We start from the raw sequence: 12,826 nt of genomic DNA on the forward strand, positions 1-12,826 counted from the left end.
AAATGTTACAATTTCATCCTAGATGTTGAAATTAATAAGCAGGTGTATCTCCTATAGTACTGTTTGATTTTCTTGCCTTGTAAAAGAAGAAATATACCAAATACAGAAAAATATATATATATATGGGATACATACAAAATATGTTTGGTTTAAACTGCACAAAGAATTGGAAGTTTGCCCTTGTTAGTGAAATCCCCATTAAAATGTCCAAATTCTTAAACCTGTCTCTCTAACCAACGTAAAGCCGTTGAGCTAATCATAGTTCTTTTCCTGTTCCTCTAACTAGAGTAGGAAATAAACACTTGCTCAGACTTAATTACCTTGGGGAAAACTGACAGGAACACAGAAGGTAAACACTCTAAAAAGAACTACCTCCTGACAGAGGATGGAACTGCTGTATACCTTCTTATTCATGGACATTATGAGACCCAACTCAACTCTTCATGACTTCTCCCAAGACACATGAAAAACGGGGCCCAGCATCAGCCAAGCCATGGTTTTAGAGTCGTTAATATCACATCTATAGCTAGTCATGAATATCTCAAGGGAGAAAAGTTTGGTAGAAGAAAGGGGAAGGATGATGCTGAATGAGACTTGTATCTCTACTTCTTTGCACATTACATATTCTGGATTCTTTTCCTTTCACTGTTTACTTTTATGTTCGTTAGTCTCTTTAATGGTTTGTCTTCTCTGTAAAGTGCCTAGTACTATGAATACGCAAGTCAGTCAAACACAAGACTAGGCTGGGAAGGATTTCATTAACTTTTTAATACAAGATATTTAGGAGTCTCAAAAAAGTATACAGCAAAACTAAGTCTCTGACCACTCCCATTCTTCAGTGGCCCAGGAGATCACTTCCCTGGAGGTAAACAATTATTCCCAGTTTCTTGCATAAACCATCATCATGTTTCTTGAGCAACTTTCTAGAAACTGTCAAAATCTGAATATACATCATGCTTCAACATAATAGATTATATCTATTGTACATTTTCCCATTAATACAGAGATAATTCCATATCAGTACATGACACAGTTGAGTTTTGTTTTGTGATTCTGGGAATCAGTATTAGTGAGTTGGTTCTGTCCATTGACTGATATGTCAGATATATTTTTTTTTTCCTAATTCCTTTGTTATGTCTCCAGCTTTACAGACTCCCAACCACAGGCAAAGAATTGATGTATTTCTACTCCCACTCTCCTAACTTCTCTCTTCCATCTCCAACTCAATTTTAATTTAGAGTTTATATTTATGCCCTCAAATATATGAACATATCCTATTACATTATTTCATTTCCTCACCATGTGGATTTTGCAGATGACATACTCTACTGCAAAAACTATTTTCTGCATTGGCAGCTGGATCAAAGTCTTGGTCAGACTCATGCTCCATGACTTTAAGTGATGCTGTACAGTTTATAAAGAGGAACATAATGTGTGGTTGTCTCTTTTTTGGTGGTGTCAGGAGCCACAGGTCCATACCTAGATCCACTACTTTATTAAGGGTTTTAACATAGTGAAATTTTATCAATTCTTTTTTTGTTATTTAGTTGTAACATTTTATAGATATGCTCCCTCCATTTGCTACCTGGTTACCCAGTTATACCAGTGCATAATTTAGCAAAGCCAGGATAAGTGATCGGCTCTTTATCATTTTTCAAGAAAATAAATTGGTTCTCTATCATCATCTAAGATGACCAGTTAGTTTCTGGTATCATAGGAACTCACAGAATTAAACAGTCTTGATGGGATTCAAACCACTGCACGTATTATCCTTACCGATACCCGAAATAACACTTCAAGAGGATTCCTAAGCCCTTCTGATGCAAACCTAGTCTTTAACAGCTTCCTTATTAGTCTAGAATAAGATATTTCAGGTTCTGTTTATGCAACTATAATACATTTATACACACAATTAAAATTATCCCATAATTGCTTCCATATATGCCATAATTAGTACTGTGCTCTACACATCATACAACAGTCCCAAAATTGAATAACAGTACTAACATTACCACCATCAATATAATAAAAGCAATTACACTTTTTTTTTTGCCTATTCTATCATTTTGTGGAATTGTTCTTTATCGACATTGTCAGAGTACATAGCCACTACATCTACATTGTCGCCTTCTAACCCTCATTTGGTCCTAGTTTTACAAGAAGCACTGTCAGTTCTTTCGTCGATCTCTCTCAACAATCCTGGTTTTCTGAAGTTCATTCTCCAGTAGATTCCTTGAGAAGGACTCACGGGAACAACAGTTCTTGAATTCTTAGCATGGTGATGACAGCTTCTCTGGCACTCTGTAGTTGAAGATTGACTTTGCTAGCTATAAAATCTTTCACCTACATTTTTTTCCTTTGAGTATATGAAATATGTTAATCCCTTTTCTTCTAGCATAAAATACTGCTGTGAAAATATCCATAACCTAATTTTGTCTCCCTTATAAGTCGCTTGCTCTTTTTGTTTAGATACCCAAAGGACTGTTCTTTTTCTTTAAGTCCAATACTTTGATGTGGGTCTCTCTGGTGAACATTCTTAGTTATGTCATGTGTTCTTTCAATATATAGTTTCAAATCTTCCATTTCAGTAAAGTTCGCTTAAACTATAGTTTTCAGCATTTGCTCTGTTCCACTCTTTGGTTTTATTATTTACATGTTGGCTCTTTTCTGCATGTTTTCAAAATCTGTTACTTTCTCTTAAATCTTTACCTTTCTTCATTTTTTTCTCACATATTCTTATGAAAAATTTCAAACACGGCAAAAGGTGAAAAACTTGGACAGTGAATATCTACCAGCTCAGTGATATAATTATTAGTATTCTGCTCATTTGCTTTATCATCTATCCATCCATCTACCTACCAATCATGATATCTTTTTTTTAGAAATTTCAGACTAACCTGCAAACATCAATACCCTTCACCCCAAAATAAGTTAGCATGCACATAATTGAGTTCAATGTTAGTTTTTTAAAGTCAATTTTTAAAAGTAAAATTGACATACACTGAAACATTTAAAACTTAAGCCAACCATTCAATTAGCTTTGATAAAAGCAAAACTGTGTTACCCAAACCCCTGTTCAATATACAGAACATTTCCATCAGTTCAGCAAGTTCTCCCTTGCCCAGAGACAAATAACTTTTCCACCACAGATGATCTTTGGCTATTCTAGCACTTCATATGGAAGACATCCTACAGCACCATTCTGTGGGAGGCTTCGTTCTACAGCAAGTGCTTCTCAGATTCATCCATGTTGGTTCATGTATTAGTTTATTTCTTCTTAATGTTGAACAAGTATTTCATTGTAAAAATATACCGTCATTTATTTATTCATTTTCCTTCTGGTGAATAATAGGGTTGTTTTCAGTTTTGGCTACTAAGCATAAACCTGTTATAAATATTATGTACAAGTCCTCTGGGGGGACACAGGCTTTGATTTCTCTTGGAAAATATCTAAGAGTATAATTCTGGGCCAAGGGGATAAATATATAATTATTTTATAAGAAACAAAACACTTTCCAAAGTAGTTGTACCATTTTATACTTGCATCAAAAACGTATGAGAGTTTACTATCATTTGTGCTTTGTGCTACTAATCACTCACGTATCTACATTTGCAAACTGTTCAAATCTTTTTGCCATTTTCTTAATGGAGATGTCTGGCTTTCTGTAATGGAGCTACAAAAGGTTTTTTATGTATTATGGATTTAAGTCTTTTTTTAGATGTACGATTGTAAATATTTCTTCCCAGTCTGTGATCTATTTTTCAAGTAGTCTCCTAAATATAATTTTAATAAAGCCTCATTACCAATTTTCCTTTAGATGATTATTGCTTTCTATGTCCTAAGAAACACTTATCTATCCCCAGATTGTGAATATGTGCTTTCTTCTAGATGCTTTAATTTTTAACTTTTTCATTTGGGTCTATGATGTATCTCAAATTAACTTCTGTACATGGTATGAAGTTGGGGTTGAGGTTCATTTTTTTCCTTGAATATTCAGCTGTTCCAGCATCATTTGCTAAACAGATTTTCCTTTTCCCATTTGATTCCTTTGGCACCTTTTGTCAAAAATCACTTGAGTGCATATGAGTGGATCTCTTCATGTATGCTCCTATGTGACAAATTCATGGGTTTTTCAAGATTTACAAATAGCCTGCAGGAATTATGATGAAGAATGTAATGAATCTAGAGCATAATAACAATATTGAGACTTCTCACCCATGAATGTGTTATAGCTAAGTCCTCTTGCATTTCTCTCAGCAATGTTTAGTAGTTTTCTGTATAGATGTCTTACATTTCTTTGTTAATCTTATTTTCAAGTTACTTAAGTTTGACACTATTGTAAACAGAAATTTCTAAATTTCTTTTTCTTTGTTTTTAAAGATTTTATTCATTTATTTGACAGAGATAGAAACAGCCAGCGAGAGAGGGAACACAAGCAGGGGGAGTGGGAGAGGAAGAAGCAGGCTCACAGCGGAGGAGCCTGATGTGGGGCTCGATCCCATAACGCCAGGATCACGCCCTGAGCCGAAGGCAGACGCTTAACCGCTGTGCCACCCAGGCGCCCCTAAATTTCTTTTTCTAATTGTTCTCTGTCTTTATATGGAAATGCAACAGATTTTTCAAGTATTAACCTGTATCTCTCGCCTTAGTAAATTCACTTGTTAGCTCTAGTTTTTTCATGGATTCCTTAATATATTCTACATAGACAAACATGTAGACATGTAGACATAGACAAACATTATCCTGCAAATAAAGACAGTTTTACTTCTTCTCTTCAGGTTCCATTTGTGTCTTTTAAGGAATTTGTTCATTTCATCTAAGTTATCAAATGACTGGCACAGTTGCTTATAATATTCCCTTTTTGTCATTTTATGTAGGATCTATAACGACAAAATCTCTTTTTTTCATGATACTGCAATCTGTGTCGTTTTTTTCTTTTTAAGTATCCAGTGGCTCACCAATTTTGGTGAGCTTCTAAAGAATCAACGTTTGGTTTTAATTTTCTCTTAATTGCTAATATATTGGTTTCTATCCTCAGCTTTATCATTTCATTCCTCTTACTTGTTTCAAGTTTACTTTGCCTCTCTTCTTCTAGCCTGCTTAAGGTAAGACTCTAGGTCAGTGATGACTTTATATCATTCTTCTTTTCCAATTTAGGCATTTCAGAGCTATAAATTCCCCTGTGAGGACTACTTTGGTACATCTCACAGATTTTGATATGCTGTATTTTCATTATCATTCAGTTGGAAATATTCTCTAATTTCCTTAATAGTAATTTAGAAAAATGGTATTTAATTTCCAAATTATCTGAAAGGTTAATTCTTAAATAATTTGTTGATTTGTAATTTAATCCCTTCTTAATCAGAAAACATACTCTGAGATTTCAATATTTTGAGTTTGTTAAGACTTAATTCTATAGCCAACTGAATGTTCTATCTTGGCAAATGTCCCATATGTACTTGAATAGAAAGTATATTCTGCAGTGTTGAGTCTAGTGCTCAACACAGACCAAGATGGTGGAGAGGGTGGTTCAGATTTTCTATGTCCTTATTCATTTTTTTTACTATCCTATCAATTGCTGGAAAAAGAAAATCTATTTGTGGAATTCATTATTTTGTCAATTTTTGGATCATTTGTTTTAAAATATTAGGTAAATACACATTTAAATGTCATGTTTTCCTGAAGAATTGATCCTTTACCCTTATAAAATGGCCCCTCTGATAATACATATTGCCTTGAACTCTTTATTAGAACTTTCAAAATCAATTCAGTTCTTTTATGCTTACTTCATGTACTGCATGTCTTATTCATCTTTTACTTTCAGTCTGTCTGTATATTTACAGTTGTGTTTCTTGTTAATGTCAGCTAATTACAGCTTGCCTTTATATCCTGTCTCATAATTTCATTAACATTTCACCCACTTACATTTATGAAATTAATGTAATTGGATTTATAGCTACCATTTGCTATTTTTTTTAAAGTAGACTCCATGCCCAGTGTGGAACCAAATGTGGGGCTCGAACTCATAACCCTGAGATCAAGACCCAAGCTGAAATCAAGAGTTAGATGCTTAACTGACCAAGCCACCCAGGCGCCCCACCATTTTTTATTTAATTTCTTCTGATCCCATCTGTATTCTGTTCCTCTAAAACTTTGTTCCATCATTCTCTTTCAAGCAAGACAGCTGAGCACTAAACCTTAGCTTCCTTTGGGTTTACAGAGTATTTTTTTTATAATTCCATTTTAATATATCTACTGGCTTTATAGCTGCAACTCTGCATTTTTATGGCTGTTTTATACATCCTTAATTTTACAATATTACTGTAGTACCTCACCTAAAATATAAAGAACCTTACAACCTATAGGTCGATGTACTCCACTCACTATGCTACGGTTTTCATGGGTATTACATCCACATCATCTACATGTTACAAACCCAATTACACGATGTTATAATTTTTTGCATTAAGCAGTCATACATTTAAGTGATGAAAGAAAAGTCTTTTATATATTCCCATTTACCATTTCCTGTGTTCTTCAATTCTTACTGAAGATTGAAGTGCAACCTAGCATCATTTTGTTCAGCCTGAAGAATGTTCTTTAGAATTTCTTATAGTGAAGGGTTGCTTATTATTAATTTGCAATTTTTTTTAAAGATTTTATTTATTTGACAGAGAGAGACAGCTAGCGAGAGAGGGAACACAAGCAGGAGGAGTGGGAGAGGAAGAAGCAGGCTCCTAGCGGAGGAGCCTGATGTGGGGCTTGATCGCAGAATGCTGGGATCACGCCCTGAGCGAAGGCAGACGCTTAATGACTGCGCCACCCAGGCGCCCCTAATTTGCAATCCTTTATTATTTAAAAATGTCTTTATTTTACTTTCATTCTTGAAAGATACTATCACTGGATATAAAATATTGGCCTAACATTATTTTTCCTTTGAACACTTTAAAGATATCCTTCCATTCTGTCATTATTGTTTCTAATGAGAAGTCAGCCAACATCTGTATCATTGCTCCTCTGTGTGCATTTCTTCTACTGCGTTCATGATTTTCTCTGAAAATCATTTTTCTCTGGATGCTTTCAGAATTTTCTAATTATTGTCAGTTTTCTGCAGTTTGACTATGATGTGTCTGTGTAAATTTTTCTTCACATTCACTGTGTGAGGTAATCTGGGCTTCTTAAATTTGTAAACTTCCTTCACAAAAATCTAGAATATTTTCAGCCTTTATTTTTTCAAATATTTTCCTATTTTCTCTCCTTTCTTTCTCTCCTCACCAACTACATGTATGTTAGACCATCTGGTATTGTCCCACCAGTCTCTCAGACTCTGCTTTTTTATCATCTTTCATTTATTTTCTCTCTTCTTCAGACTGAACCATCTCTATTGATTGTCTTGAAATTCATTGGTGCTTTCTTCTGCCATTTCCAACTTAAGATGCTGCAGTGAATTTTTTTTTTACTTCTAGAAAATCATTTTTTTATAATTTTTCTCCACTAAGACACGTTATCTGTTCATTCCATATGAACACATATTTCTTTATATCAACAGGGCTATAAAAGTTCCTTTAAAACCCTTTTTCTAACTTCAACATCTAAATCACCAATATTTCCACTGATTACTTTTTCTCTTCACCAAGGATATTTTGTTTCTTAATATATCTAGTAAATTGGTTTGTATCCTGGACATGATGAATGATATATTGAAAAGACTCTGGAATTGTTCGTATTCCTTTTAAGCCAATTGTTTTCGCTTTAACAGGCAATTAATTTGGCTGAACTAAACTCTGCCTCTCAGTAATGGTCAACAGCTGAACTATATTCAGTTCTTTTAGCCTTACTAGGCTACTTTGACCCTGCTGCAACCATGTTCAACTGTCAACCAGAGATCTGGGCAGAATTTATGTGCAGAACTTGGTGCTCCTTCTCTGTAGCTCTCTCCATCCTAAAATTTCTCCCCTCATTTTTTAGCTGCTTACAAAGCTCTAAACACTATCCTTTGGTTCTTCAAGCCAGTATAAATTCCTGGGTTTTGTCCAAATCCAAAATCCCAAACATTGGATGAGGCCTGCCATCAGGCCAAAATCCAGGCAAATTTAAAAGGTGTCATTCCCTCTTCCAGACGCTGAATCCTGTCCAGTTTCTGCCTACTTTTAGATATTGATCTAGTATCTTTAGACAGTGATTTTTTTAAACTTTGTCCAGAATTTATAATATTTGTCTTCAAGATTTTTCCAATATAGGCTATTCAGGCATATCATCTTAATTTATTTGCATGCCTGAATTTCTCACTAGATTTCAAAAACTTTACAGAGACTTTTTATGCCTAGATCCCCAGTACCTCCTTCATTTCCTTTTAATTTTCAAAATGTTCCTATTTACCTATTTTTTTCTGAGGGCATTATCTATTGTATTTTTTGCTCTTGTCATCTTTGTGGTTTAGTCTTCATTTTGGAAATGATTTTTTTCCTTTGTTTCTAATTCTGCCCAGTCTATTATCATCTTATTTCCAAATTCATATATTTCAGATTTATGTTGTTCATGAAAAAAGAACTTTCTTCATGTATCTTTTTGTATCACTTTCTTAACATATCTTTTTGAAAAAGCAGGCTTCAGTTTTGATCTGTATTAAGGGCATGCATTTCTGACATGCTTTCACGATCTATAAATTATTCTTCTCCTTATTCTCCTTATTCTCTTTTTTTCTTAACACAATGAAGAAGTTTGGCCCTGATCCTCTTCTGTTGCATATTTTACAGGAAATACATTTTCCTAATTTGTAGAACATTCTGGATGGCTTTTCTACTTCAGACCTCCTCCTTCTATTTTCATATATTGTTAAAAAGATATAGTACCTTAGTACAGCCACAGTAGAAGTTCCTCAAAAAGTTACAAACAGAAATACCATATGATCCGATAATTTCACTATCAGGGATTTACCCAAAGGAAATGAAAACACTAATTTATTTTACACACCCCTATGTTTATTGCAATATTATTTGCAACACCCAAGATAATGGAAGCAACCTAAGAGTAGATGAATGGATAAGATGTGGTGTGGGTACACACACACACACACACACACACACGCACACACACACACACAGGAGTATTACGCAGCCATTAAAAAGGATGGGATCTTGCCATTTGCAACAACATGGATAGACCTAGAGGGTACTATGCTAAGTGAAATAAGTCAGACTGAGAAAGACAAATACCACATGACTTCGCTCATATATAGAATATTTTTAAAAAATGAATAAACAAACATGGAGCATGGGCAATTGGTGCAGGGGAGGGAGAGATGCAGGCTTCCAGTTATGGAATGAATAAGTCACAGGAATAAAAGCACAGCATAAGGAATATAGTCAATGATATCATAATAGCATTGTAAGGTGAAAGATGGTAGCTAGACTTGTGGTGAGAACAGCATCGTATTTAAACTTGTTGAGTTGCCATGGAGTACACCTGAAACTAATGTAACATGGTCAACTACACTTAAATTCAAAAATTAAAAAAATATATACAGTAGGTTGTTTTTGAAATATCCTGGCTCTCTTCTCTTAATCCTACTTACATCTGGACCCTTCTTTTTCTATGGTCCCTACCCTGCTCAATTTTTCTCTCATGTCTGGTCCTATCTGGAAGGGAGCTCTGGCCTGTCCATTTCAAGAATTCACGGAGGCTATAATGCTCCAGTCTGATTCAAGTCTTACCACGGAACACTCTTAGCTATTAGATATATCAAAGTATTGTCCAATTTCAGCTGCTGTTTTCAAAATGGCTTGCTGTACTGTCTGGTGAATTATCTGATGGTTACTCTGTCATTTTTTGTTCCCAGATCCATCAGAAATTGGCTTCCTTGCTTCCCTCTGTTTTCTCCTGACACAGACACTGGTAACATGAAGACCTTGTGGCTGCTGGTAATTACTCCCCACACAACTGTTCTTGGAAAATATATTACCCAATTTTGTTGTAGATATTATCAGTGGATTTTTAGTTTTGCTATCTAGTTTCTCTTTTTGGGGAGCCTCAGGAAAAGCCAAAAACTATGATGCCACTGTACTATCTTCCCTTCAATTAGCAATTTAACAAGCACTTTGAACTACTGACCAGGTAGCTCAAGAGGGCAAATCATACAGGTAGCTTTTATATCACACTGGGTAAATAAAGCGTTAAGCAAGTGTTCCTACAAGTTAGAACAAAAGTTAAAATAAATCTATACTTACTATACTTCTAAACATGAAGCTGAATTTCTGCCTGTTTACCAAGATAAGCAAAGAGCTTTGCCATAACATTAAAAGACTTCTTTTAACTTCTCCAAGATTACTGACTTGTAACCTTAACACCTTGAACTTTTATTACAAGCTACATTTGTGGTATAAAACTAGTCACTTTGAGTTATGAATCTGGCATAGGAGACTGATTTTACTCATAAATTTTATGATAATTAAGTCATATTCTATTACAGACTTTATTCTGGAATTTTATTATTAGGTAAGTTAATTTGCTGGTTCATCAAAAAACATCAAGTCCCCTTGCTTTAAGTCTATTTGAAATAAACTTTGTGGCACTAAAAGATTCATATTTTTAAAACAATGGGGACTTAAGTTTTCTCCATCACTATCCAAGGGATGATGACAATCTTTTCAATTTTTCTTCTCTTTCTTCTAAGAGTTAATATTTATTGAATAATTACCATGTGGCAGGCACTGTTCTAAGTATTTCATTAAGTCATTAAAACTTTGCAAAACTCTCTAAGTAATATTATCCTGACTTTACAGATCATTTATAAACCAGCACACAGAGGTTAATGTATCTTAACCATTATGCTGTAGTATCTCACAAAATCTGTGTTTATATCTGCAAATATACGACAGCTTTCATGGCACAGAAGTTAAGATTTAGGATCTGAAGCCAGGCTGCCTGGGGTTCAAATCCTGACTCCACCCGTTGCTGACTATCTGACGCTTAGGCAAGTTACTTCTCTGTGCCTCAGTCTGTGGTGAAAATCAAATGAATTAAAATATTAAAGGCATTCAGAATAGAGCCTAGTACAGAGCTAACATGTATGCAGATCTTTTTAATTGGATATATGGCAATGTCTAAATTCCCATTCATTCTGCAACTTGATTTTTTCACTAAACAGATAATGATCCATGTTGCAGAATAAAGCTCATTCATTTTATCTACTATGTATTATTCCATCACATAAATGTGAGTCTCAATTTATTTATCCATCCCCCTATTGACAGTTGTTTAATCTGTTTCCAGTTTTTCACTCTGCTGCCAGGTGCACATGTCCTATGCAGGTCTCCATGTGCACACATGTAGGAGTTTCTCTAAAGTATGTATGTAGAAGTGGAAATGCTGGATCACTGGGGGTGCTTCTCTTCAGCTTTACTTGATACTGTCAAAACTCCAAAGGGGTTTGTCCCACAAGCAGTGGATGACATGTTCTGTTTTTCCACATCCCCATTGACACACTTGGTATTTTCAGACCTTAAAAATAAATTAACTTCTATTCTAATAATATTATAACATTAAATGGTAAAGATATCCTATGTATATTGAAGTACTTATAAAGTACCATATTCCTAACTCTTTTAGTAAAGAAAATGATACCAAAATGCAAAACAAAATGTTGAAGTTTTAGAGCACAGACTCAGAGGATCCAAGGAATAGACACAAAATTTCAATTCATCACAAGAAACATAAGACATAAAAATACCATGGTTGATGAAAAAGAAAATACCTCAAACTCTCTGAGCAGTTTAGAAATGAGCAAACCCTCTGGAAACTTGGATACAACCTAACAGAAATAAAATACAATATGAATAGACATTATTAGGTTGCTGGCTAACAAAATATCAAAATAAAACAATATAAACTTAATAAGTAACAAAGGCTAAAAAAATAACATTACTGAATGAATTAAAAGTCACAATATTTTTTAGATCAGTTTCCAGTTTTAAAAAAGGACGTAACAAAAAAAAAAAAATCTTCCAACATTTCCAGAGTTGAGAAATCATTCCTGCACAATACTGCAATGCCACAGCTCTCCAGAAATTCCTACAATTCTTTAGCTAATATATTTAGCTTTAGCTCAAAGTAAATATCCTACAGCATAATTTCAAGCATTTTATTTTATTTTAAAGATTTTAAGTAACCTCAACACCCAGTGTGGGGCTCGAACTCAAAACCCCAAGATCAAGAGTCACATGCTCTTCCAACTGAGCCAGCCAGGTGCCTCTCAAGCATTTTAAATGGTAGAAAAGAAATAAAATGGATACTATAGAAGACTTGAAAAATACAGTTAAGCAAAGAAAAAATTATCATAGTCATCGTTGCCCCTATGCACATAAAAATACCTATATTTAATATAAAAATAAGATCATTTCTATAGCAAGTTTTTTTATTATCATACCATAAACAACTTTCCATGTCAGTAAATATGGATCAACATGTTTACTGGCTATAGAGTCTTCAAATTATCTGATATAAATTTATTTATTTGATCCTCTATTTATAGCTGTGTCCTGTGTTTTACTGTCACAAATATTATAATTATTTTCCTATTTGCATCTTGCACACTTGTCCAATTATTTTTTAGGAAAAATTCCTAAAAGCAGACTTACTCTACCCCAATAAAGAATAAAAAGCTTTGTCTTGTCCCAGATTTTTCCAAATATTACATGTTTCATTAAAAAGGCTAAATCGAGCTTCAGAAAAATATAAAAATGATTCCAAAATCCTGTGACCAGAGATAGTTGTTGCTGCTTGTCATAAATGATCCTTTCCGGGGGCGCCTGGGTAGCGCAGTCGTTA

At 34.3% G+C, this 12,826-nt stretch overlaps 1 protein-coding gene across 4 annotated transcripts in view; it reads right to left on the reverse strand.

Moving 5' to 3' along the window:
• The window catches only part of TDRD5 (tudor domain containing 5), a 115,718-nt gene that overhangs the window by 56,670 nt on the left and 46,222 nt on the right, over nucleotides 1-12,826 (reverse strand). For all 4 annotated transcript variants that reach the window (XM_045811322.2, XM_045811319.2, XM_045811321.2 and 1 more), the window contains exon 6: nucleotides 11,754-11,810. In XM_045811322.2, the coding sequence (XP_045667278.1) occupies nucleotides 11,754-11,810 (57 nt within the window). The remainder of the gene's footprint in view (nucleotides 1-11,753; nucleotides 11,811-12,826) is intronic.

Source organism: Ursus americanus, chromosome 2 (assembly GCF_024610735.1).
Source record: "Ursus americanus isolate L20-20 chromosome 2, mUrsAme1.1.p, whole genome shotgun sequence".
Lineage (NCBI taxonomy): Eukaryota > Metazoa > Chordata > Mammalia > Carnivora > Ursidae > Ursus > Ursus americanus.